Below are 24300 nucleotides of genomic sequence, written 5' to 3' on the forward strand. Positions count from 1 at the left end.
GGGATGTGACCTAAACCTTTGAGGGCCACGTCAACCTGGGCAAGGATATCATCCACTGGGATGTGACCTAAACCTTTGAGGGCCACGTCACCCTGGGCAAGGATATCATCTTCTTAGGTTTTTTCGGTAAAGTCACGTAGGTAAAACATCAAAATTAATGAAAATAAAATAAAATAAAACAATAATCACGACGTTTCGGAGGCAACACAAGTCTCCGTCATCAGGTGGGACCGTCACAGCCGATGACGGAGACTTGTGTTGCCTCCGAAACGTCGTGATTTTTGTTTTATTTTAATTTATTTTCATTAATTTTGATGTTTTACCTACGTGACTTTACCGAAAAAACCTAAGATGATGATTCCTTGCAGTCACGAAAGCTTCAAATCTAGAAGAAATGATATCATCCACTGGGATGTGTTTGGGGGTGACTGCAAAGTTCAGCCCTCTAACTCGTACCGATTTTAGGCTCTCAGAAATTGGGCTGTTACTCTGATTGATGACAATCTTGTTAACATCTAACTTTTTAACGCGTGGATCTGGCTTCTTTTTTGACAGGGTGTTGAATTTATCAATCGGGTTAACTTTACATTTGGTTGACATTGTCGCGGCTGAAGAAACAGTCATGTTATCTACAAGGTCCCAATCAGATGTGGACATTTTATCTGTTAATTCTAAGTGTGATTGTAAGAGACATAAGTTTAAATTATCAAGTTCAAAACGGAGCAGCCTTATCCTCTCTGAGATTAGCGATAGGCTAGCTTTGAACAAGATCCGTTTAGCGTTAGGAGAAGTGACAGCAGCAGATGTGAGTGTAAATGCAATCGGTATTACCTTGCGGCATCTCTTGAGAAAGGTGAGCGACTCGATCAGGTGAGCCTTCTTGTCTCGAAGTCTGTTAAGAGCTCTAACAGATGCGTGGAAACCCTCCCCATAGAGGTGGTTCAATCTTGATTTGAAGCTTTCGTGACTGCAGGAATCCATACTCTTTGGTTTTTTTCGGTAAAGCAGCCAAATACTCGAAATGCATCTTTCTAAAGTTGAATGGTAAACCAGAGGACACAGAGAAACATCCACACGACCGCGGGGAGAGAGAGAGACACCGCAAACTCCAAATATACAGCGGGCGTGAGGGTCTGGATCGAACCCACGACCTCCTGAATACCAGGAGAGGTAGTTAACATCTCTTTCAACAACTGGAGCTCCCGACGCGAAGAGCCCAGCACAACATCATGCCACGGTAGCTTCACGCTGTGGCTGAACCTCTGTGTTTATTGTCAGCAAAGGAAGCAGAGACAAACAGAAGCAGTACGCCCTGAAACGCCGTGTCCAGTACAGACAAACGGCTCTCTCAAAAAAAGAGCCAACGCAGGAAATAGAAGTTTATTTTGTTTCAGTGTTTGAAGTTGATTTTTGTTTAACCAGGTGAGGGCTCAAGGGACAAGGATGAGTCACGTTTGCGAGAGTGGCATGGGTCACACAAACATTTCGCGAAAGAAAACAACAACATAAAGACAAAGAGCGGAACATCTAGCAAATATAAAATCGGGGCAAAAACAACCAAAATAGAAAACGGAGCAAAAGCGACTGCGTTACAGAAGGAATACAAATTGCAGCACAAGGCAAATATCGCTGGTACAGAAAATACCTTTCGAAGTAATGCAATTTGGCTCGGGCAAATAACTATTCCAAAAACTGCTTATTGTGAAGTCAAGTGACACAAACACCAGAATGGATGTGCATCAGGTACTCGGGCCTCCTCCCAGCCGCATCCAATTGTCCCAATTACTCACGTCGCCTAATTCGCTGCCTTCCCCGGCTTCTTGCACCCCCTAATGATCCCCCAGTCAAAACACGTTCATATTCGGCCTCTCGTTTTCTCTACACATGTCCAGTAGCATGTGGCAAAGAGAAGGGGTGGTGGGGGGGTTAAAGAGAGTTAACATCATAAAGATACAAAGCGAAAGCAACGAGGCAGGCAAGACGTGAGCGTGATGGGCAGCGAGCCGCCATCTGATGGACGGCCGTGGTGCTACACGGGAGGGTGGAGGGGGTCATGGGCGTGGGGGGGGGGCGTTGAACGTTGCCCGTTAGGCCACGACGGGGCACCTCCCGGTGTGGGAACGCCTCACGAGCTGATCGGCCACGTGGAGATGAGATGGACTCCACTCGTCCCCCTCCTCCGCCCACACGTCCCTCTCCGCTTTGCCTCGAGTGAAGATTCGTGTGCGGTGTTGCCGCCGCCGCCACCGTGGGGTAACGTTTAGCGCTGCGCTTGCGGTCGATTCGATCTCCCGGGCGGTGAATTGGTGACACCGCAGCGAGTCGATCGGCAGGTCGCGTGCGGCGGGGTAACAACGTGGGTACTCCGACCGCTTCCGAGAGGTCCAGCCGGCGTCGAAAGAGTAGGCCAAAAACGCCGTCTGAGAGGGGCTCTCTACGGGTCTCTTTAGCAGAGACCCCTTCCGCCAGCGGGGGCGTGAGCGTGCAATTGCAGGGGCCGCGCCGTTTCGATCGTGGAATGAGGAGGGCACCTGTGGGAGCCTCTTGACCCTTTGACCTTCTGGTATCAATAACACAATCGTGTTACGGTTCGGAGTAATTTCGATCGCCAGTGACCAGATCACCGGGAACACACCCGATCTCGTGAGATCGGGGAAGCTAAGTCGCTCTCTGATGTTGTTGTTGTTGCTGTGTTTGCTTCGTCTGCTGAAGACGTTTCTTGGAATTCTCTAAGCTAGTCGGAGCAATGCGTCGTGGGAAGGAATGGCTCCCAGAAGGGCAACGCTTCTGAATTCACCTCAATTTACCTCTTCTACTCAACAACAACAACCAACAACAACCAACAACAACCAACAACAACAGCAGCAGCAGCGGCAGCAACTGACATTCTCATCGCGCCCGTAACATGAAACAAGAAAACATCTTAGAGCACAGAACGACAAAGCGGGGACGCAGGAGGGGGGGGACCGGCAAGGGAATGAGTGAAAGGAAGCAATTAGAGAGGTCCGAAGGCAAGGGGTTGAAATGTCACATTTTTTTAGAGAGAGAGAGAAGGCAGAGTGGTAAACAGTGCCTCACCCAAAGCCAGTCGCGTTGTGTGCAGTATCTCTCTACACATTGTGACTTGCCTACTGAATTAATTTGAACAAAAATTGCATGTATACTTTGTTTTTGTAAACTGGCTTACGCCCATCAACTCGCTACCCTCAAGAGCTGTCTAACGCACAAGTGGCAGAAACCTGCTTTCAAAATAACTTGCGCAGCGGTTTCTGGCTCAGCGCTCAAACACAAAATATCGGTCAAATTTTTTTTAAGTTAGTTACTTGCAAATTACTTCAATTGGAAACATTCCGCACGTCGCCCCCCCCAACTGCGAAAAAATTCAGCTGGCACCTCTCGAAAAGGAGTTCAGAGACTCAGCGAGGCCCCCCTGGGTAAACGAGTCAAGTAATTATTGCATTTCTGAACCCGTTAGTGACCTCTTCTATGGGAAAATGTAATACATTTACGTCACAAAATAGTTCTGTTTTTTATTGACCCCGAAGGGATGATGGGCTGAGTAAAAAACCCAGCCAGGATTTGAACTGTCACCCTTGCAGGGCTCTGGCCACAGTGTCACCTGGCTGCAGCGTTTGTGAAATTTGGTTTCCCCAATTCAAGTATTCATGGAGCACGTCTTGTGTTTCGCGGCTGTGAACGCTGGGTTAAAATATTCTGCAGTGGTCGCGTGTGCGAGGCAACGTGGACAAACAGGCAGTAACGTCTCATTCATGTATCTCCCTCTCCACATAAAGCATACAACGTATTCTTTTACACAACCAAACGGCCCCACGGCCTTCTGGGAGTGCACAATTTCAGCAGCAAGAGTTCATCGCAAGCTACCTCTGGACCGTTTTTGACATTCAGTGCCTCATCAATGCCGGTGAATGGCCAGATGTGATGAGCACCAACCCTCTCGTTAAGATGCTTGAGACGCAGTGCAGGCAAAGATGTACCTGTAATAGGCAGTACTGTGTGCCAAACAGGTTTCCTATCACTGTTTGACATTGCAGTACAGCAAGCGGGTTCATGACCTGTCCGTGTGGACCTCAATGCCTGCATTTTCTTCAGACTATCTGTTTTTTTCCCACATGTGACATTTTTTTTTAATTCTAAATAAAATTAGCAAAACATCCCCAAACCGGGACCCTGCCCTAAAATAACCTTGAGACTCAGCGAGGCTCTCTGTCCTGATCAAAGAGTTTCCACAACGGTTAAAGCCCCCCAAACAGACGTGCGAAAGAGCATCGGATCGTGACAGCAAGTGCCGGGCTCGGAGCGCAGGAGGGAACTGGATCCCCGGAGCTCCCCCACAACACACGGACGGATCCCGCACGATATCTGCCCAGTGGAATGTTGCAATGGGGACGAATGAAATATTTAAGCGGCCACCTGGCAGGCAAGACAATGCCCTCGGCATCAGAATGAAGGAGGAGGAGGGGGTGGAAGGTGGGGGGGGCCTTTTTGGCAGTGGCATCACGTGGTTGGCGTGGGCCGTGGTGGCGCGTGGCATGGGGTTGAGGGCCCACTTGCTTCATTGTTCCACCTCTTCCCTCGTAGCCCGGCGCCTGGGCCCGTCTTGGCCCCGCAGGCCTCGGTGCAGTTGCGCCGAGTTCCGGCGTAGCTACCGAGTGTGCAGTTGCACTGAGGCCTGCACACGTGACAGCTACGCCGGTTGGTCTGTGTGTCCGAGTGATACTGCTCTGGCCTGTGTCAAATGCAGAGGGCACGTGATGATGATGGTCGTGGTCGTGGGCATCATTATGCTCGTCCGTATGATGTCATCTATATATCTAGGAAAGCCTCAGGGAGTCTTACGGTCATGTTTAGGAGGGCCCTCTGTTCAGATATTTAGGCGAGCCCTCGTTATTGAGTGTTTTGTGGAACGAAACCAGAGGAGCTGGAGGAAACCCATGGTTGTTATAGGTGGCAGCAGGGCTACGCTATATGGTGATCAGCAGAGGGCAGTGCAGAAAAATCCATTCTGTCCTTCACTGCGTCTCCATCCATGTTCCGCATATTTGCCAAAGACCAAAATTGGTGAACGCAACACAGTGTGCTCGTGAGAATCGATTGTTTACTGTTTATTACGCAAATCATTTGCAGTTGATATGGTGGCGTCACGTTGATGTTAACGTGTCGAACAAAACTATACAAATTAATATTTTATGTGCTATGAACAAGAGCTGTTGCCCGAAACATCACCTTTATTATTTGTTTGAGTGTTAAGTTTAAATTGATTCGTTACACGGATGTTCAGCCAGTTTGCTCCGCTATTGTGCACGGGAGATCGGTGGCTCGTAAGCACAGCAGCAGCAGCAACAACAACAAAGGCGTGAATGTGGTGGCCACACGCAGTGCTACTGACGAACGTGTTTCAGTATTTATTAGTTACTTGTACAATCGAGGAATCAATGCAAACGAGACGAACGAGAGAGAGAAAGCGGAGCATTGATTCTCGCGCGTTCGTTCATTCGTCACCCACAGTCGGCGGAAGGAGCATTGGCGCCAAACGTGTGACCCCTTGCGACAGCGTTTGCATGAACCGCTCTTGGCTGCCGTACACCGCCGTCTCGAGTGATTTGTTTGATCCACGGAGCACGGGGGGGAGGAGGAGGGGAGGCGATCACAGGGGGAGCGCCATTCCTTTGAGGGGAGTCGCGGTCCCTCACCTCGACCGCCAACCGAAGCGCACTATTTGCTGCTGGAGTTTGCGCATCAAGACGGGACGACGCGTCCGCAAAGCGACCGATCGCAGGTGCAACGGTGACGTTTCTGACGGAGTCGAACCGTCGGAACATGGACAGAACCCTGAAGCGGTGGCAAGCGATCTAATTTATTCGTGGCAGGGCGGCTCGCGAGATGCCCGGCGACGGCACGGCTTCCCAGGAACCCGCTGTGCAGAGGGAGCAGCGCGCATAGCCCCCCCACCCCCCTCTCTTTCTATCCCGTGGCGTTGCCGGGTCGTGCGCTTCAAGCGTCGTTAGGCGCTGCGTCCGACGTTTCGCTCTGTGTGCCGGCAGCAACGAGCGGCGCAAGACCAAAACAAATAGACGCCGTCAGCAGAGCTTCACGGCGCCGCCGGCGATCAGACGCAACGGCCTTGTGGGACACGTGTCGTCAAATTGGCGCTGAATTATTGAGCGGAATTCGTGGCGTCGGTCAGAGGTCGCAACCGGGTACCCGATATCCGTACCCTACCCGATACTCGGCTACCTGTACCCGGCTGGGTACGGGTACGGGTACCCTATTGCGACCCTGGTGCGGCCGGGTACGGGTAGGCCGTGAGTCACTGGTGAGTCACCGTTTGTCACTCATTTCAGGTAAGGTACGGGTACGGGTCGGGAACGGCTACCCGTACCCGGCCGGGTACAGGTACGGGTACCCATTTGCGACCCTGGTGCGGCCGGGTACGGGTACGGGTAAGGAATCAAAATCCGTTTGCGACCTCTGGCGCCGGTCCCTACTCTACGCGCCGTGACTCCCGCGTGGCGGTGCCGCTGGTGCCACGCTGCGCTCGGTGTTAAACGAGAACTCCTTCATCGCCGCCGCCGCTGCCGAAAGAAGTCTCGGCCTCGCTCACAGACGTAATTTTTTTTTAAATAACCCCAAATAAAACACATACTGTACCCTCATCAAACTCTTCCAAAGCAAATATTCCCCCCCCCCTCCTCCTCCCCCCCAGATTTAATTGTGAGCCGTCTTTGTGAAAATTTTGGCTAGCCCTGCTGTGTGGGATCACTCGGTTATTTGACACGTTCCGTAGTTCCAGTGTTTTTCTTAAAACAACACGCACTGATATCGATAACATTGCCGCCGTTCGTCCACGTTTTTTGCTCGGAATCAGCTGAATGAAGTTGTGCACGTGCCGTGTCAGTGTGATCGCTTGACCATGCTTCACCACGCTGGTCGGTGTAGACTTTTCAAGTTTCAAGTTTGCTTTAACCAGGTGCGAACTCGAGGAGGGAGCAGGAGAGGGTGGCCTGGAAATGATTTGCTTTTTTTTTCATTGGGAAATTTATGGTGAAATTTCCTTATTTTAATGTAATGTATAGGATTCTAAAGCTAAACATAACCGAGGAATGCCTTTTTTGTGGAAAATTAAAGCTGTAAAAATTTGCCAATTTTGGACAAAAATTACATAGGTCAATATGCCGATTAGCTTTTTTTTGTTTGAAAATTTTATGATGAAATTTCCTAACTTTTAATGGAATATATAGGATTCTAAAGCTAAACACAACCGAGGAATGCCTTTTTGTAGAAAAATAAAGCTGTGAATATTTGGCCAATTTTATGCCGATTTGCTTTTTTTCTTTTATGGTGAAATTTCCCAATTTTAATGTAATGTATAGCATTCTAAAGCTAAACACAACCGAGGAATGGCTTTTTCGTTGAAAATTAAAGCTGTAAAAATTTGCCCAATTTTGGCCAACAATGGCATGGCTTAAGTATGCAATCGAGAGAAAAAAAACTTTTCTTCCAAATCAAAGTGAAATCAAAGTGAAATATTGAATTCCCTGTAGCCCGATTCCATGGCAGCTCATCGGTCAGTCATATGTACATCTACGTGTTAAATATTCAACAGGTGTACGGTGACAGCGGCACCGATGCGTAAATAGTAACAGATACGTGTGTCTACGTAATGGGGAAGGAGCACGTTCGGACGTCACTCGCCGCTGTTATTATCTGCGACCAGCAGTATCACCAGGTCGCTGGGTTCATTAGTGCGGTGGTGCGCTAACTGCTGTGCCACAGCTCCCCCGCTCGCCTTTCCCCTTCCACCACTCCGGGGTAAATAATTCAATTGGTATTGAATTTAAAGGCAGCACAAGTTGAATGTAAGTGACTCCTGCTGCACACAAGCAACAGGAGAGCACTCTTCATGCTTGGTGGCCCATAGCCAGGACTAGAAATGGCATACTCCCATTATCACTCGCAACCGCCCACAGAGTGATATATACATTTTAGCTGACCGGAGTGATGATGGGCTCCGTTGAGTTATCGCCAGACTCTGTGTGTGCACCGCAAGGCTACGTTGATGTGTCCATGGAGAAAGTCAGGCGGTGTGTCTCCTTCGTAGATCCATCTGTCCGCGTGAAAGAAAAAAAGTCGGAAGCATTTCTAGCACAACTCCTCGGCAGTTCACGAGCGTGGATTCAACCAAGCCTTGCTCTGCTGATGAGACACTCTTGTGTGGAAACCAAGCCAGAGTTTCATTGTATTGGATTAAATTGTGCATTCTCAGAAGGTTGCATGAGAAATACTTTTCTTTTTTTACGTAGAGAGACAGAAATATTAAGGAGGCATAGTATCCACTCTGTTACAATTTATTTATATTCTCCACAACGACGAGAATTACTATTTTGAGTTGTGTATTTAGATCGAGCGTGCATAATGCAGAAACATTTAACGTTTTATTTTTATGGCTTTATTTTGTTGATTTTCGATAAGTTTTTTGGTTTGGCCATGTTTGTTTGTTGTAGTACAGAGTTAGACTGATGGCTTTAATCTAAGTTGTCTTGTGGTTGTTGTTGTTGCTTGACTTGCATCCCACTGGGATTTTTGCACACAGCGTCGGTGTACGGTGCTTTTCTGGAAGTTTTTGCTGTTTTTTCCTGGATTTTTCTGTTTGCGCAAAGTCACTTTAAGATGTTTTTTGTTCATGTTTTAGTTTTTGTTTGTTGCGGTTGCACCCGATTCAAGAGCCAAATGGCTCACAGGGCTATACCTAATAAATGAACTTGAACTTGAACGTTAGAAGAATAGAAAAGTTTAGAGATGAGCGCTCGCTGCAACATTGAGCGGTGTGTGGGTGTTGCCGTGTGGCTCAGAGGGCTGTAATTTAATGAAGCTGCTGGCAGAGAAACCTCCGGCTTGTAAATGCAGAGGCATGGCGGAGGATGCGAGAAATGTCACGACCCGATGGTGTCAGGAACTAGGAAGTTTGGAGGAGAATGCAACGACATTTGCTCTCGATTTACGGGACATCTGCCAAAAAACATTACCAAGCTGCAGTGTGTACACAATTATTTGGCTCGTGCCGGGTTCTGCAAGATCCCACCGTGTCCGTCCAGTGCTCGCTGAGCTGCATTGGCTTCCAGTTTCCGAACGAATACGTTATGAGGTCGAATCCATTACACACAAAGCGCTTGCCACAAATGAACCGCAATACCTCGCTGATCTCGTCAATGAGCATAAACCATCATCACGCGAACTCCGGTCATCCTCGCAGCGGCTTTTGGCTCCCTATCGAACAAAGACGGTGTTCACCACATCGCGCGTGTTCAGATGCCCTTCTGCGGCCGTCTGGAACACTCTTCCGACATTAGGGAGCCACTGGAGCTATGCAATTTTAAATAACCTAGATTAACAAACTAATTTCTTGAGAACAGCTTGTTGTGTTTAGTTTGTTGTCCTTCCCCTGCACCTCCAAATAGCACGGTTGGCTACATACGGTGCAAAAGAAGTTCAACATACCCACGTACATGCATAATGGGGGAGAAGATCTTGCAATTGATGGGGACACGCGTGCGTCACGCCAAGAATGGTCCATTTCCAAGACGGGCACGGGAGTGGCACCCAGCCAACAGCCTCCAAGGGAAGTCTTAAGGCAGACCATGGTAGTGGCGGCGGTATGCTGTCAGAGCGAACTTTGAAGGTCTGCTGTTAACCTTGCAACAGCTGTGCTGTTTAGCAGAAGGAAGGAAGCGATGACGTGAAGTGCGGTGGCACCCAACGGCATTTCCTGAAATGACCTCTCGCTCGCGAGCCCAACGTATCCTTTCGGAGATTCACACGGCGCCGAACGCTGTCCGCGCGACAGCAGAAGTGCCGTGCTCGCTAAAAGCGCAAGAGGATGAATATGATCATTAACAAAGCACAAGCTGCCGAGCCAGTCTGTTAAGCAAGCCTCGGTTTTATTTTTGGATTCAAATAATGCACACGGAGAAACGCACAGAAACACGCGCACCGAGCGGCCTGACACTCGCTCATCATTCTGGTCCACTGCACGTTGCACTTGAATAACAATGCCCTTTCAAAGTACTGCCAGACAATAAATATGACTCCGCATATCCTGCTTTCCATTGACACATATTTATATATGGAAATGTTTTTATATATATGTGAGTGAATTCTCTCAGGAGTTTTGGTTTAATACGAGAAACACTCTGGACGGGTTTCAACATTCACTGTCTCCATCAGCAGACCAGTTCTGGTAAACTGCCCTCTCAGTTACACACGGGTCCTCGTTAGACGCAAAATTCAATAACGTGAGACTCAAAATGATCATTAGCGTCATTGTCGATCCGGCAAAACAGCTCCAAAGGCTGTAACCAGTCCGGCAATCGTCAGGCACAAGTTGTTTGAAACAAGAGCGATGTGCCTACATCACCCCATGCAGATTAGAGTGGTCAGTACAGTACAGTAAAAATCAAGATTCAAATCAAAATAGAATAACTTTTTACAGTAGGATATTTATTCGTGTATATTTGTATGTTTACTTGTGCCAATTTCATAAAGTAAACACGTAAAAAAATACACAAAATATATATACAACACCAAAGCCGTCGGATAATCGATGATCGACTGTAATTATTTTATTGTTTTGTACGCTCGAGAAGGACGCAAACAACTGATAGGGTTACGTAGCGATCGGTTTAGGGGGTTTGTAGTTTTGGGAAAGCGCGTGAAGTGTGTCTTCTGATGGACACGTGATATTTGGCGAGGCACAGGGGGGCAAGGAGCCCCATTGGTTCTCTTAAAAAGGAGTGGGAAAAAATATCCTCGTAAATGTTTGTCTTTTTAAACAACCGCAGTCGCGCCAAGATATCTCGGAGCAAACCGAGACACATTTAGGACTCCGAGGAATCGGACGAAAACACCCCAAGCGAGCAGAATACAGAGAGTGGCTGATGATGGATCGTCTTGACGTCAACGTTTGTGAATGTTTTTTTGACATCTTTCCGACTGCCCTGAAGAGCCAGTTTGTTTACAGATGAACATTGCCTCTCCCCGCTGACTTGGGTCGCTTTCCTCTACGTAATTTATCTCGTATATATTATCAAATGCGAATGTAAATGTTTTACGTGTATAATTCACATTCTTGCTGCGCATTATTCGCATTTTTTTTTTATCGAGTTGATAAAGTTAAGCCTAGCTTTGTTCAATTTAAATGCTTATTAACGTACTTAAATCGTCCTGATGGTAAATCCAATTCTACGGCGCTGCTGCTGCTGCGTTGGCAGCGGTGCACAAGCAAACGGTTTGACCAAAACCACAACTCAACACATTCGCCAATAACATTGCGAGACCTTAACGAGTAAATAAATAATTGTGGTCGGCGGCGTTTTGTGGCCCTTCAGTGCCCTTCCTTAACCTCTTCTCTGTCGCCCATTCCCTCCCCTCGACCCTTCACTCCTTCCCGTCCCTCCCCTATGGGGCCGTCCATATATGACGTCACGCACCTGGGGGGGGGGGACATTTGTGAAGATGTGTGACGAGGGGGAGGGGGGTTTGAGAAATGTGACGTCACATCAAAATGCGCAACTTTAAATAAATGTAGACAACACGTTCTACTTAATTAAATAGACTTTTTAATAAATGTTTTCTCCTACAACATCAGAGTGCAGCGCCACATTAAATACGCACTACAATGACAATAGTTTAAAGCATGTTTTATTTTTGGGGGGGGGTCGGGGGGCATAGCTTTGTGACGTCATATTTGAGGTGGGGGTCTGACTTTTGTGACGCCGTGTGACGGGGGGGGGGGTGTCAAAAATCGTCCAAAATCGCGTGACGTCATTTATGGACGGCCCCTATAACCCTCTCGTGATCCCCAAGTCCCCCTCTCTTGCTGCCACTCATTCATCAATGCATTGTAGCACCCCCCCCCTCCGTCAATTCGGTCGTTCCATTCTCTGTTGCCGTTCTGTAAGCGATGTCATCGAGCGCCTTGCGCAAAGGCGGCGCTCTATAAATATAAATTACATTCGATTCATGGCTGTGAAGGAGAAGGGCCATAATAATGTTATGCAGTTCGTGGCCGAGACCATCAAATGAGTTTTCTTGAGAACCCAGGTTCATCGTAGAGAAGGGCCGATGCCCAAAACATCGCCCGTTATGTATTTGTCCATTTAAGGGCCACCGAGTTGCCTTGACGAATGCGTCGAGTTCTGCTGAAGTAACCAGGTGTCGTCGCCCTTGCTAAAAACAAAGTAGAGGCCGGTTTTTCCATCTCTCCCAATGGGTTCATTTTCTCTTTTTTTGTCCTGATGACGATCGCTTGTGTCGTGCTCGAAACGTCGTAGTTTTTTTGTTTATTTTATATAAATTTTTATTAATTTGAACCTATCCACGTGACTTTACCGACAGACCCAAAGAATATGAATTCCTGCAGTCACGAAAGCTTTTAAGTCGAAGGTTTATTTCATCTCCTGGCGGACAACGGAGATTGACTGACGCCGCGCGTTGGGGAATCGAACTGCGGCCGACCTGACTGGCGGCTGCCTTGTTGCGAGAGACGTGCGCTTGAGAAACTCTGCCCAGGGCAGTTTCCTTCCCCTTGGGAGCAACTAAAAAGAAGCCGGCTCTAAGAAAAGACAGGACACTGAGGGGGAATTTTTTTGTTTTAGTTTCCACTCGTGAAAATAATGAAACGTCAATACACAGAGCGGGATGCTGCAGTTGCGCGATGGTCACTTCACTGGACTTGCGATCCGGCGGTCGCCGGTTTGACCTCCTGGCGCGGCAGGCGAAAGGACGGCGCAGGCTTCTTGAAAACCTGCGCCGCATCTGTCCACACGGCAACGGGCGACGCCGCAGCGAGTCGATCGGCAGGTCGCGTGTAGCGCAGAGGTCGCAACCGGGTACCCGATACCCGGCTACCCGTACCCGGCCGGGTACGGGTACGGGTACCCGTTTGCGACCCTGGTGCAGCCGGGTACGGGTAGGCCGTGAGTCACCGGTGAGAAACCGTTTGTCACTCATTTCGGGTAGGGTACGGGTAGCGTACGGGTACCCGTACCCGGCCGGGTACGTTTTTTTCTTGCTGTGGTTTTCACACTTGATGATGATTGCTTGTGTTGCAATCGAAATGTCGTGACAATTTTAATTTTTGTGAATTTTTTTATTTCCCAAGAATATGAATCCCTGCAGTCACGAAAGCTTTAAATCGAAAGTAAACTATTTAAACTATGTAGCTGTTTTTCAGAAGCGACCTGGCCACAAATGATAGTTCAATAAAGTGATTCATCGCGTGGAAATGTATAGCAGCCAAATACTCTAAGCGCCGTGATGTTGATTCTAAATGTGAGGGGACAAACCGGAGGACCCGGAGGACCCGGAGGAAAATCCATGGCACCACGGGGAGAGAGACCCCGCTGACTCCAAATATACAGCAGCAGGCGTCAGGGTCGGGATCGAACCCGCAACCTCCTGCGTACCAGGCGAGGCAGTTAACATCTGGCGCCCAAAAGCGTGAGAGTACCCACACTTTATCCCACCACACATGTGACCGGCCCATCAACGGACTGCCTTGTCGCCCATTTATACTGCTGGCGGTGGGCGGGGGATTAAGAAACCTGCCCATTATCGTTTCAACTGCCGCGCCGGGAAATTGAATGGAACCGGCGACCTCTCGGTTGCAAGTCCAGGGCGGCCGGCGATGCATTCTCGTGGTTTTGTCACGACGCGCACGACGCGCACGCACGGGGGACCGTGATTATGAGCTGAGGTGTGAAGGCGACGCCCGAGGGCGTGTGGCGGGCAGCGACGAGTCTCTGCACGTAACGAGACGGCGCTTCTGAGAGGCCGGATTCTTGGAAGCCCGTTTCATGTCGCGGTTAGCAGTTCCACCCCCCCCCCGCCACTCCGTCCGAGCGCGTCTCGTTTCGTCGAACCTCGCTTTTCCCCGCACAGGCAAAACGGCAGGCAGCAGTCACGATAATAACGACAACAACGAGAATGCCGTTCGTTCATCCAGGAAAGCATCCGTGTCTCTCTGAGAGTCTTTTTCTTTTTTACAAGGGTTCTGCAACGGGACGATGGGCCACTTTCCTTTCCGAACGTTTTAATAACCCAGGAGGAGGCGCCACGTGCCTGGACGCGTGTTCAGCGACGCAAGCGCACCTGCCGATCGGCGACGGCGCCTCCGAATCGACGCGGATTTCACTCGCGCGGATTCGTGCGCCACCTTCCGAACGCGGTGTCCGCACACGCCCTCCGCTCCTCGTCGTCGTCTGCCGTCCGTCGCGTTCACATCGCGCTCGCTGCTGACCACCGACGACAAGATCACTCGCTGCCCGACGCCCGGCTCGTCGGCTTTGTGCGCGAGCGGCGCGATTCCAAGTCGGGCCGGAGCGCTGTGTTCGCTCGCCGGGAAAAGGGGCTTTAACCCAACTGGATTCAGGTTTTAAGTTTATTTTTGCGCGACCGGTCGAGAATTTGAGGGACCCAGGATGAGTCTCGTTCGCGAGAGCGATCTTGCGTCGCCAAGAACAATAACAAAAAAGTAAAGTTATGCAAAGAAGCAAATAGAAATCGGTGCAAAAACAACCGTGTCCACTTGAGAAATCAAAGAATATTGCCCAAAAGAAATCGTTGTCAAATAATTCCCTGTAGGATTATGTCATCTGGTGCGGATGATTTTTGTTAGACTGATCATATAGTTTCGATTTAAAGCTTTCGTGACTGCAGGGATTCATATTCTTGGTTCTTTCGGTAAAGTCACGTAGAAGGGAAATAATAAAATAATAAACATAAAACATAATAAAATTCTCACGACGTTTCGGCCACAACACAAGCAGCCGTCCTCAGGTGAAGAACAGAGCTGTCGGAAAGACAGCGTCCTAATGGACGCTGTCTTTTATTTTTTTTATTTTATTATTTCCCTTCTACGTGACTTTACCGAAAGAACCAAGAATATGATCATATAGTGTGATTGCAATTAAACTACAGAAACATTGAACGGAAATAGGGTGACCATTGCACTCGTATGTGAACAGACGAGGATGGACGTCAACTGGGTGCAACGCCTGATGTCTCGGTGACACCCAGTGGCCTGGCTATCGAGTGTGCAAGCGGTGCAGTTGCACCGGGGGGGCGCGTGCCGATGACAGAGAGCTTCCTAATTGGGCAGTGACATGGCCCAGCTGTGACCTGTTGTTGCTGAGGTTTTCGGTTCGATCCGGGAAGGCCACCCTGGTTATTACCGCGGGTGTATTAGCCGTATAAATGGGTGCTCTCTGCTCCACAGTGGACGTTAAAGATCCCGTGACGTCATTCGAACAGAGAGGAGGCCGTTGTGTGTGCCGGAGTCGTGGCCCAAAGTTCCAAAATTCTAATCAAATGACACTTGTTGGGATTACATGCAGCAATCACCTTGGCCTCCTACGGGCAGACTAATGGCCCACTTAACGTTGTTCCACACAGGGACAAGCGGCAATTAGGGGTCTCCGAGGCGAAAAAGAAACTAAACTGCTCTGTGACAACGTTTTGTTACGTTGTGGGCGCAAAATGAATGCAAGTATCGTCATATTATTTACGCTGCATAACTGGCGACACCGTGCCTTCTGTGCGACTTCATTTACCTCTGCCGCTTATGGCGTTAATATGCATGTCCTAATGATTTCTGTCGAATATTGAATGTCACCAGGGTAATGGGTTTCTGGTGTCTACACTGAGCCATCTGTCTGCCGTCCGCCAACACAGCCGCACAACGGCATTGTTAACGCTCATAATACAGGGTGTTTTTGGGTTGGATCGCATAAATATAGAGATGTGTCGTTAAACCCGCCACCACCCGACACAGCCAACTAGTAAGGTTTGTCACGTGAACAGAACGTGCCAATTCACATGCCAATTCATTGGCATGTTCTGTTCAGTACAACACACCGGTGTGTTGGAGAGCAAAGCCACAACATTTACAATCTGAGTACGACGTTACTGGCGAAACGTCGTGCTCGTATGGCTTTGATCTCCAACTCACCAGTGGGCTGTACTCGCAACAAATTGCCATGTTCTGCCGGCGATGTTCTGATGCCGTTGACGTTTACACCGCCGGCGTCTTCGAGGGGGAATAGGGGGTGCCGTGTCCGGGTATCGAATGATCCGTTGCAGCGATGCGACAGCAGCGTGAGTCGTGAATCTGAATATGAATGGGAGCTGTCCGGATTGGGCTTCATCGTTTGTAAAGAGACGTAATTACTGGGGTTGGACACCCACGTCCTTGGAAGCAGCCTTCAGCGTCCGTCAAACGAGCGCGAATTATCCTCGTGCGAAATTGAAGGCTTCCGGATCCCCGGCTAGTGGCAGTTTGAGCGGTAAAACGCAGCCATTCTGTCAACACCTGCAGACGTGGATGACTAAAGAATTGAAGTGTAAATGCAGGTTAAACCGAACGGGAAAACTGTTCCATCTGGTTACATTTGTAATTATTGTGCTAGATTCGTGTGGCAACAGGTCGTCTAGTCTGCTGATGCTGCTGCTGATTATTATACTGCTGATGCTGCTGCTGATTATTAAACTGCTCATGCTGCTGCTGATTATTATACTGCAAAGTGATGTCTTCTCTGATATCTTCTCCCCCCGGTGTGCTCGAGAATGTTTTAAAGTTGTCTTAACCATAACAATAATCTTAACTGCAATTTTTGAGTGCAGTGATAACTCACACATTAGTTCAGTGTCAAGAATGTCTTGGCGTGCTTAGAGGCCTTCTGCCTGGAACGTCAAAGCAAAGGGGACTGTGAATTACCCAGCAGCAGCAGCAGCAGGCGTCTCGTTCACCTTGGCCTCCGTCCGTGTGGGGTCCACGATTTAAATCCCACGTCCGCCTGCGAGTTTCTCCGGGGAGGGAATCTGCGTGGCCCTGCAATCATCGCGGCACTTTCCCCACCGGCCCTGCACACGGCGGTGACATGGTATCGCGTGACTGCAGGAATTCATATTCTTAGGTCTTTCGGTAAAGTCACGTAGATAGGTTCTTTGATAATACAAGATCCTATCTACGTGACTTTACCGAAAGACCTAAGAAAAGCAAGCCAGAGCCACTTTGTTTTTCATTCTCATGGTGGACATTTAGCCAAATAAAAACGAATTCGTTGTGAAGTGTTTATTTTTTCTTGGTGACTGGGATGAGAGGCCATCGACCCGCCCGCCACGCTCGATAAGCCGCTTTAATCGCACAGTAGGCAGCGGCTGAAACCTGGAGTCGAACCCAGGCTGCTCATCGCTCTGACCTCTGACCTCTGAGCCACCAGGCCACGTCCTGACAAAGTTTTTTTTCTTGTTGTGTATATCACGGGAAAAGGACGCAAATTTTCGAAATGCAATGCGACCCGCAAGGCTGACATCTGGGTTGTCAAATCGGTCCCTCTGCATCCAGCTGGGTGGGCCTGCACATGGATGGATGAATCAACACATTTTTGTTTTATTACAATATTTTACCCGAACAATCCCCTCTTGCGATGGAACATCTCGTTTGAAAGGGTGTCCGGGCTGTCGATTACCTCTCAGGTAGCGAACAAGCAATGACGCGTGTACACAAACATGTTAACGGGCCTTAAGTAGAGGCCATTCGCTGCAAGAGCAGCCAGTGACAAACAAATATTCCATCACCATCTGTCCAAAGTGTCTAACGGGCCTGCTAAAGTGCGTATGCGTGCGGTGTTTTTCACGGCTCGTGCTGTCAACGCAATGCTGGGCGAGGGGCTCCCCAGTGCACCCGTGAGGACAGCGGGGGGAGTGTTACTTGACCGTTCTTCACCGCGCTGGGTCGGTGCGGGTTGGCGAAAGATCGATCGTCGTCGAGGCCAGAGTGTGTGTGTGTTCAGCGTCCACTTTACGACGCGGCAGTTGAAACGACGCTGCTGCTGCTGCGAGGTTCTTAAATCTCCCGCCGCCCCTATCCACCCGGCGGTATGAACGGCCGTAGCATGGTGAGTCGATCGGCAGGTCGCGTGCGGTGGGGTGAAGTTGTGGGTATTCTCACGTCTGGCCAGCGTGGAAGAGAAGGCCAAAAATAACCCTCCAGGAGACGGCCTCTCTGGAGCTCCTTTGGAGCCCCTTCTGCCAACAGTGGCTTCGGGGAGTAATTGCAAGGCTGCACCTTTCCCTTTTCCACATGTATTCCTATTATTATCACCGATGAGTACGGCTTGTCCTATGGATAGACTTGCCCCGGCCATAAGATGGTCAATTACCACCACCGGCTCAGCGCTGTAAATGAGACTTTCGCACCACCGCAACGCTCGTCCGAGCAACAAATAACCTCGACTTTGACCTGTCACCTTTCCACCTCTATTCTTGAAGCGTACGAACGTGGCTGCTTGTGTGCAAGGAGCGATACGAATGCGTTGGGTGCAGGAGCTGAACTGAGAAATCCCACAGGACAGGTCCAATCGCTCGACAAATGTAGTGAATTAAACACGAGCCAGTCCAATTTGCAAATAGACAGAGATGTCGCCTTTAGTCGACTGTTGGGATAAGTGCTGTCGGCGGGCACCTATTAAGGCCAGCACAGCATGACACACGAGAGGGTGGGTGGACAGCACCATGCCTGGCCGCCTTTGTCTCCGCAGTGCTGATGTTTGCACACCGCACCAGGTACTCATTTATGGTTGAGTCGACCTAGGGGATTCCCAGGACCGGTTTACATATTCGCCACTGTTACGTATGTATGTTGAATTTTTTTTGCACCGTACGTAGCCAACCTTGCTAATCGGAGGTGTGGGGGTAGGACAATAAACTAAACGCAACAAGTAGTTCTAAAGAAATTAGTTTTAAATCTCGATGATATTAAAGAACCAGAGCTCCAGTGGCTTTCTAACATCGGAAGGAAGGGAGCATTCCAGACGGCCGCAGAAGCGCATCTGAAAGCGCGCGATGATTGTTCATGAGCGGGAATCGAACCCTTGTCGCCGACTTTGCAGCGCATCGCAGCGCTAACCGCCCGCGCCCGCCGCTCGTGAAGGGTGCGCAAGTCAGACGGTTGAACGAGCGGGGAACGTTTCCCCGACGTGGCAATAAAACGCCTCGCATCTCCCTCTCACCGGTCGTGGCTGCGCCGCAGCAGCAGCAGCGTGCCATTAAGGCCAACGTGTGAGGCCTTAATAATGCACATTACACGCCACGCTCAATAAATACGGGGTTTAAATTTAACGCCAGTGACTCAACGCCGGCATGTTCATTAACGATGCGGCGGCCCCGGCACTTCCCCATTGGTGAGTGAGCCCGTTTCTGTAGATGGCATACTTTTGGGCTGATGTGAAATTTGAAATGTATTCGGATCGCCAGAAATGTCGCATCTAGGCCCCCTGAACACATTCCTCGTGTGTGTGTGCGTGCGTATCGAGGCTGGTGCCCTCCAACAACACCGCTCACAATGGGCAGAGCACCGCGTGGCTTAAACCCATTGCGGTGGTACAGTGGGCAGCACGGTCGGTGCATCTGCCAGCTTTCTTAGTCGGTCAACCCATCGTGTATTTACGTTGACTTTCTTTCGCACCGTACGTAGCCAACCGTGCTAATCGGGTCTGTCCCGTGACCACCTGCCAGCGAGCCTTCGACGCTTCACGTGACCTCAGTGCACCTGGCCTGCACGAACGGTGTGGTCACGCCACTTAGCGGCGAATGACAGTTGTTGTTGCCTCGCTCTGACTTGACCTTTCGGTGTTTGTTCTCTGGTCGTCTAACACTGAAGCAGAGGCAAGGCCGTAAATAAGGCTACCTCTGGTGTAGACCAATCAGATTCAAAGACAATGCTCAAATTATAATCGGAGCATGTTTGTTTGCTTGTTTTTGCCACAAGTACCGTGTGGTTAATGCGGACTTGATGCCTTGAATTATTAGGGATATATTTGGTGTTTGCACATCTTAGCACCTGCCGTTTTATTGGCAGAAAGGGTGAAGCCTACTGCTATCTTTTTCTTCACCATTTTGATACTGGCAAAAAAAAACAGGTGCCCAGAGATGCCGAGTTGTTTTCCACATCCCGTCAATCGCTCTCTCTCTCTCTCTCTCGCCTCAGCATCGCGCGCCAAGCTCGGGATGCTGAACACCATGTCCAAGATCCGCGGCCAGGTCAAGTCCACGGGATACCCGCAGCCGGAGGGCACGCTCGGGGAGTGCATGGTGAAGTACGGCCAGGACCTGGGCGAGGAGTCCAACTTCGGTAGGGGCCCTGCCGTCGCGCGCCGCCGCACGTCCCCGTCGCGAGCCGAGGCGATCTCTCGTCTTCCCCAGCTGCAATGGTGGCGTGGCCGTGTGTATCTCTATCACTGTAGGTTTTGACGGTTGGGATGTAGAGCTCTCACACGGCAACGTCGCTCCCACGGCAACGCCGCTGCCACGGCAACGCCGCTCGCACGGCAACGTTGCTCCCACGGCAACGCCGCTCGCACAGCAACGCCGCTCCCACGGCAACGCCGCTCCCACGGCAACGCCGCTCACACGACAACGCCGCTCCCATGGCAACGCCGCTCCCACGGCAATGTCGCTCACACGACAACGCTGCTCGCACGGCAACGCCGCTCGCACGGCAACGCCGCTCACACGACAACGCCGCTCGCACGGCAACGTCGCAATGTCATTTGTACACCAACGTCACTTACGCGGCAATTTGAATATGCAGTTCCTAAAGAAGCGAAAGAAGCTGCCACCTTGTGGACCAAAGTGCGAGACAACCGGAAACACATGATCGAGCAGCGTGTCTCTCTCTCTTCCCTGCGGTTGAACCCGCCTACTCGCTTATCTCTGCCAGACGTCGCAGTGCGAGCAAAATTGGCGTGCGAGCGATCTCACAGTACGAGTAAATCCAATGAGCTACGAAGCTCTTTCTCACAGATGTCCGGGAGGGGCGGGTCAGCAAGTCACATTCATCTTGCAAAGAAGGGATTCTGGAGTAAGGTAGAACTGTTAAGCAAGTCGCTCTTGAATTAATTTAGAGCATGGACGTGCAAACCACAGTTGCCGAGCAGCGTGCCCATGGACCCAAAAGCCCACCCAGTGGGCAGCATTCAAAGTGCAGCAGCAGGCCAGGGTTGACACGGGTCTCCGATTGAGCACAGCGAGAACTCGGGGATGGAATGAAAGAGCCGGAACGATGGGGGGGTAAATCCAAATGCTGCGTGGATCGTGTGACAACCGCGCGGGTTTAGTTCGAGCCGATCGCGAGCGGACTTTCCTTCCCTCCCCTAACCCACCCACCAACCCCTCCGCCCCTCCGCCGACCGGCCTCCAGGCCAGGCCCTTGTGGACGTGGGCGAGTCGTACAAGGAGATGGCGGAGGTGAAGGACGGCCTGGACATCGGCGTCAAGCAGAACTTCATTGACCCCCTGCAGGGCCTGCAGGAGAAGGAGCTTCGGGAGATCGGGGTGAGCGCGGCTCCGCGAGTCGTCCGTCGCCGGTGCTCGCGCAGTCAAAGGCAAAGGTCCCCCCCCCCCCTCCGTGCGTGTGGCCTTAACGGACTCTGAGGGGCAAGTGCCGTTTGGCGAGTAGCGCCCTACGAAGGCCGGCACGGTCGCACGAGGGGGTTGGGCTGACCAACACCGTGCCCGGCCGCCTTTGTCTCCCGAGTGGCGATGTGTACACACCGCACCAGTTGCTCATTTTTAAGACTGAGTCAACCGAGGGGAGGAGGCCCCAGGACTGGTTCTGATATCCACCGGTTGAGAATTAAAATTGCTGGTTGGTATGGAGGCAGGGGTTAACTCGGCCAATCATCCCTCTAGGGTCAATACAACTGAGTACCGCTTTGTTTGGAAGTCGACCATGGGTTTGTTCTATGGATAGACGTCAATACCGCGATAATCGTCGTTGTGAATATTGATATCGCGGCGTATGGCATCGTGAGAAATAACATTGTGGCAGCCGTAGCCACGGCACAAGGGTTTGCGTGCGGCCTTGTGATGCCACCGCCAATGACCGTCGCGATTCTCTCGGCTCTCCGCTGCTGCCACTGCTGCCATTGCTACAGCAACACCTCAAGAAGCTGGAGGGGCGGCGCCTCGACTTTGACTACAAGAAGAAGCGCCAGGGCAAGATCCTGGAGGAGGACATCCGCCAGTCGGCCGAGAAGTTCGAGGAGTCCAAGGAGGTGGCCGAGAGCAGCATGTTCAACCTCCTGGAGAGCGACGTACGTACGCCCCCGCGCGTCCTCGCCCACCCCGCGCGCTCGGTTCGTCGAGGTGGCGATGAGAGAAAGAGGCGGACGATTGTTTGATCGTAAGGTCCACCGGAGGAGATGCTGCAGCAGCCGCCGTGGTGTCATGGCGAGCACACCGGACTTGCAATGCAGGAGAGCTCCGCACATTCATCAGTAACACCACCGTGTGGCCTTTAAAGATTAAAAAAACCGATATCTACACAGCAACACCCCGATTTACGCCCTCTCACGTGACGGACTTTCGCCGTAACCTCCCGAACTTATCGATACCCAATCCCGTTTTACGAACTGTGTGCCTTGCCGTCATCTACTCGAGAGCTACGAACTTCGCCGCTAGGCCCCACACAGTTTTACATTCCACAGCGAACACTCATGCGCCAGATGGCACCTCCCAGCGTGAGTGTCCCTGACAGGCTGCGGTCTTTCTCATGTCTACTCTCTTCATTTGTTTTCCCCCCACACTGTATTGATGGAAACTATTTGTCACACAAGTGTAAACTATTTTTCGTCTTAAAAGCAATTAATAATAATAATACATCTATCAATAATATAAACTTACTTTTCGCACCAATGGTTCTGTACCACGTTACGCTCCACCATCCCATCCATAGTAATAGTACAACTACTATTAGTAGTAGGTACTACTAGTATTAATACTACTAGTAGTACGAGTAGGTTCTGTACCACGTTACGATCCACCATCCTATCTTCGATTTAAGTACTTTCAATTTGCGTTCTGGTTTTCAGGAACGCATTGTGGATGTCAACCGGGGTGTGCCTGTACTAGGTGATGTCTTGGGCAGTGGCCCTTCGTCATAGCAGATGGACATGATCCAGGGATTGCTGCATTGATCTCCCGGCGTAGCAGTTTAACGCTTTCCCCTTCCGAGACATCTGTAAGTTGCAGGGTGCATCCTGTTCAACCGCTGAATCTCTAAACGCGCGAGCGGTTCAGCGTTAATCTTATTCAGAGAGGCGTAACGCCGTTATTTTCAAGACATCGTACTCACCGCAGAGAACCGTAGCGACACGACCGCGCTCGAGCATAGCCGGCGCCAAATTGTGCCACACGCCCTCCCATATGCCCTTCATGGTGACCGGCTTTGTTCGACGGCTCGCCAAAAGCCGCTGCGAGAATGACCGGAGTTCGCGTGACGGTTTGGCGAGATCATCAGGTTATCGCGGTTCATTTGCGGCCAGAACTTAGTGTGTAATGTCGGCACGCAATGGTCCCGCGCCTTTCCAATGGCATCACGGGATCTCTTAATGCGCCCCGCGGTGTTAACCAGAACGTCCTGCCGGATTCCAACCGCGAAATCGCTGGGCCAAACATCGCCGCCCCCAATGGGAATACGGTCGGCGACAAGGTGGAACAATAGAGCTCCGATTTTTAAGTAAGAATCCAACTTCATTTTGGAAGGACAAAGAATGATGACGAAGGGAGAGGTGCACCGTGAGGGATTAAGGTCACGCGGATGAACGAGAGGAACAAGGTAGAGACGGGTTAATGTGGCACGGGGGGAGGCGAGGCACGGTCTGGTGGTGGTGGTGACGGCTCAGGTAAGTGGCGGCAGTGGCGGTGAGATGGTTGTGTTATGGTAATCTTCCCGGGGAAGAGATGGGGCCCGAGGAAGGAACACGAAACCAATTTGTACGAAGCGAGACAATTTCTGCCTACGCCAAATGACAATTTACGGCACGCTCTTGTGGGTGTTTCCACCCCCCTCCCCACCCCCCCGCCGTTAATGTCGAATCCTTTCGCTGCGAAACTGTTGGGTAAATGGAGGCGTGTAAAATATTCACGTCAAATATTTCAACGTAAACATTTAACGGCCGAACACAAAACTTCCTTGGCCGCCTCGTTTGTTTTGTGCATTTTTCCCATCAAATGTTATCCAACGTGCCCAGCGTCATAATACCAAGTATTAATGTGGGTTTCTTGCTTGAGCAGTGTTAGAGAATGACCCGTGGAAGCGGATATTATGGAACTACTTTTGAGATCAGACCCAGATCAGACCTATACCGTTGTGGCAGGACCTGCCTGTCCCGCATAGGCCTCTTCAGCCACCAGCGTGCCTGCAGAAGACGTGGATGTCCTCCC

General features: G+C 50.5%; 1 protein-coding gene across 3 annotated transcripts in view; it reads left to right on the plus strand.

Moving 5' to 3' along the window:
• LOC144945934 (endophilin-A3-like) overlaps positions 1-24300 on the plus strand; it is a 73245-nt gene that overhangs the window by 35077 nt on the left and 13868 nt on the right. For all 3 annotated transcript variants that reach the window (XM_078874594.1, XM_078874595.1, XM_078874596.1), the window contains exons 4-6: positions 20063-20206; positions 21275-21408; positions 22011-22169. In XM_078874594.1, coding sequence (XP_078730720.1) covers positions 20063-20206; positions 21275-21408; positions 22011-22169 — 437 coding nt within the window. The remainder of the gene's footprint in view (positions 1-20062; positions 20207-21274; positions 21409-22010; positions 22170-24300) is intronic.

This window comes from Lampetra fluviatilis, chromosome 39 (assembly GCF_964198595.1).
Source record: "Lampetra fluviatilis chromosome 39, kcLamFluv1.1, whole genome shotgun sequence".
NCBI lineage: Eukaryota > Metazoa > Chordata > Hyperoartia > Petromyzontiformes > Petromyzontidae > Lampetra > Lampetra fluviatilis.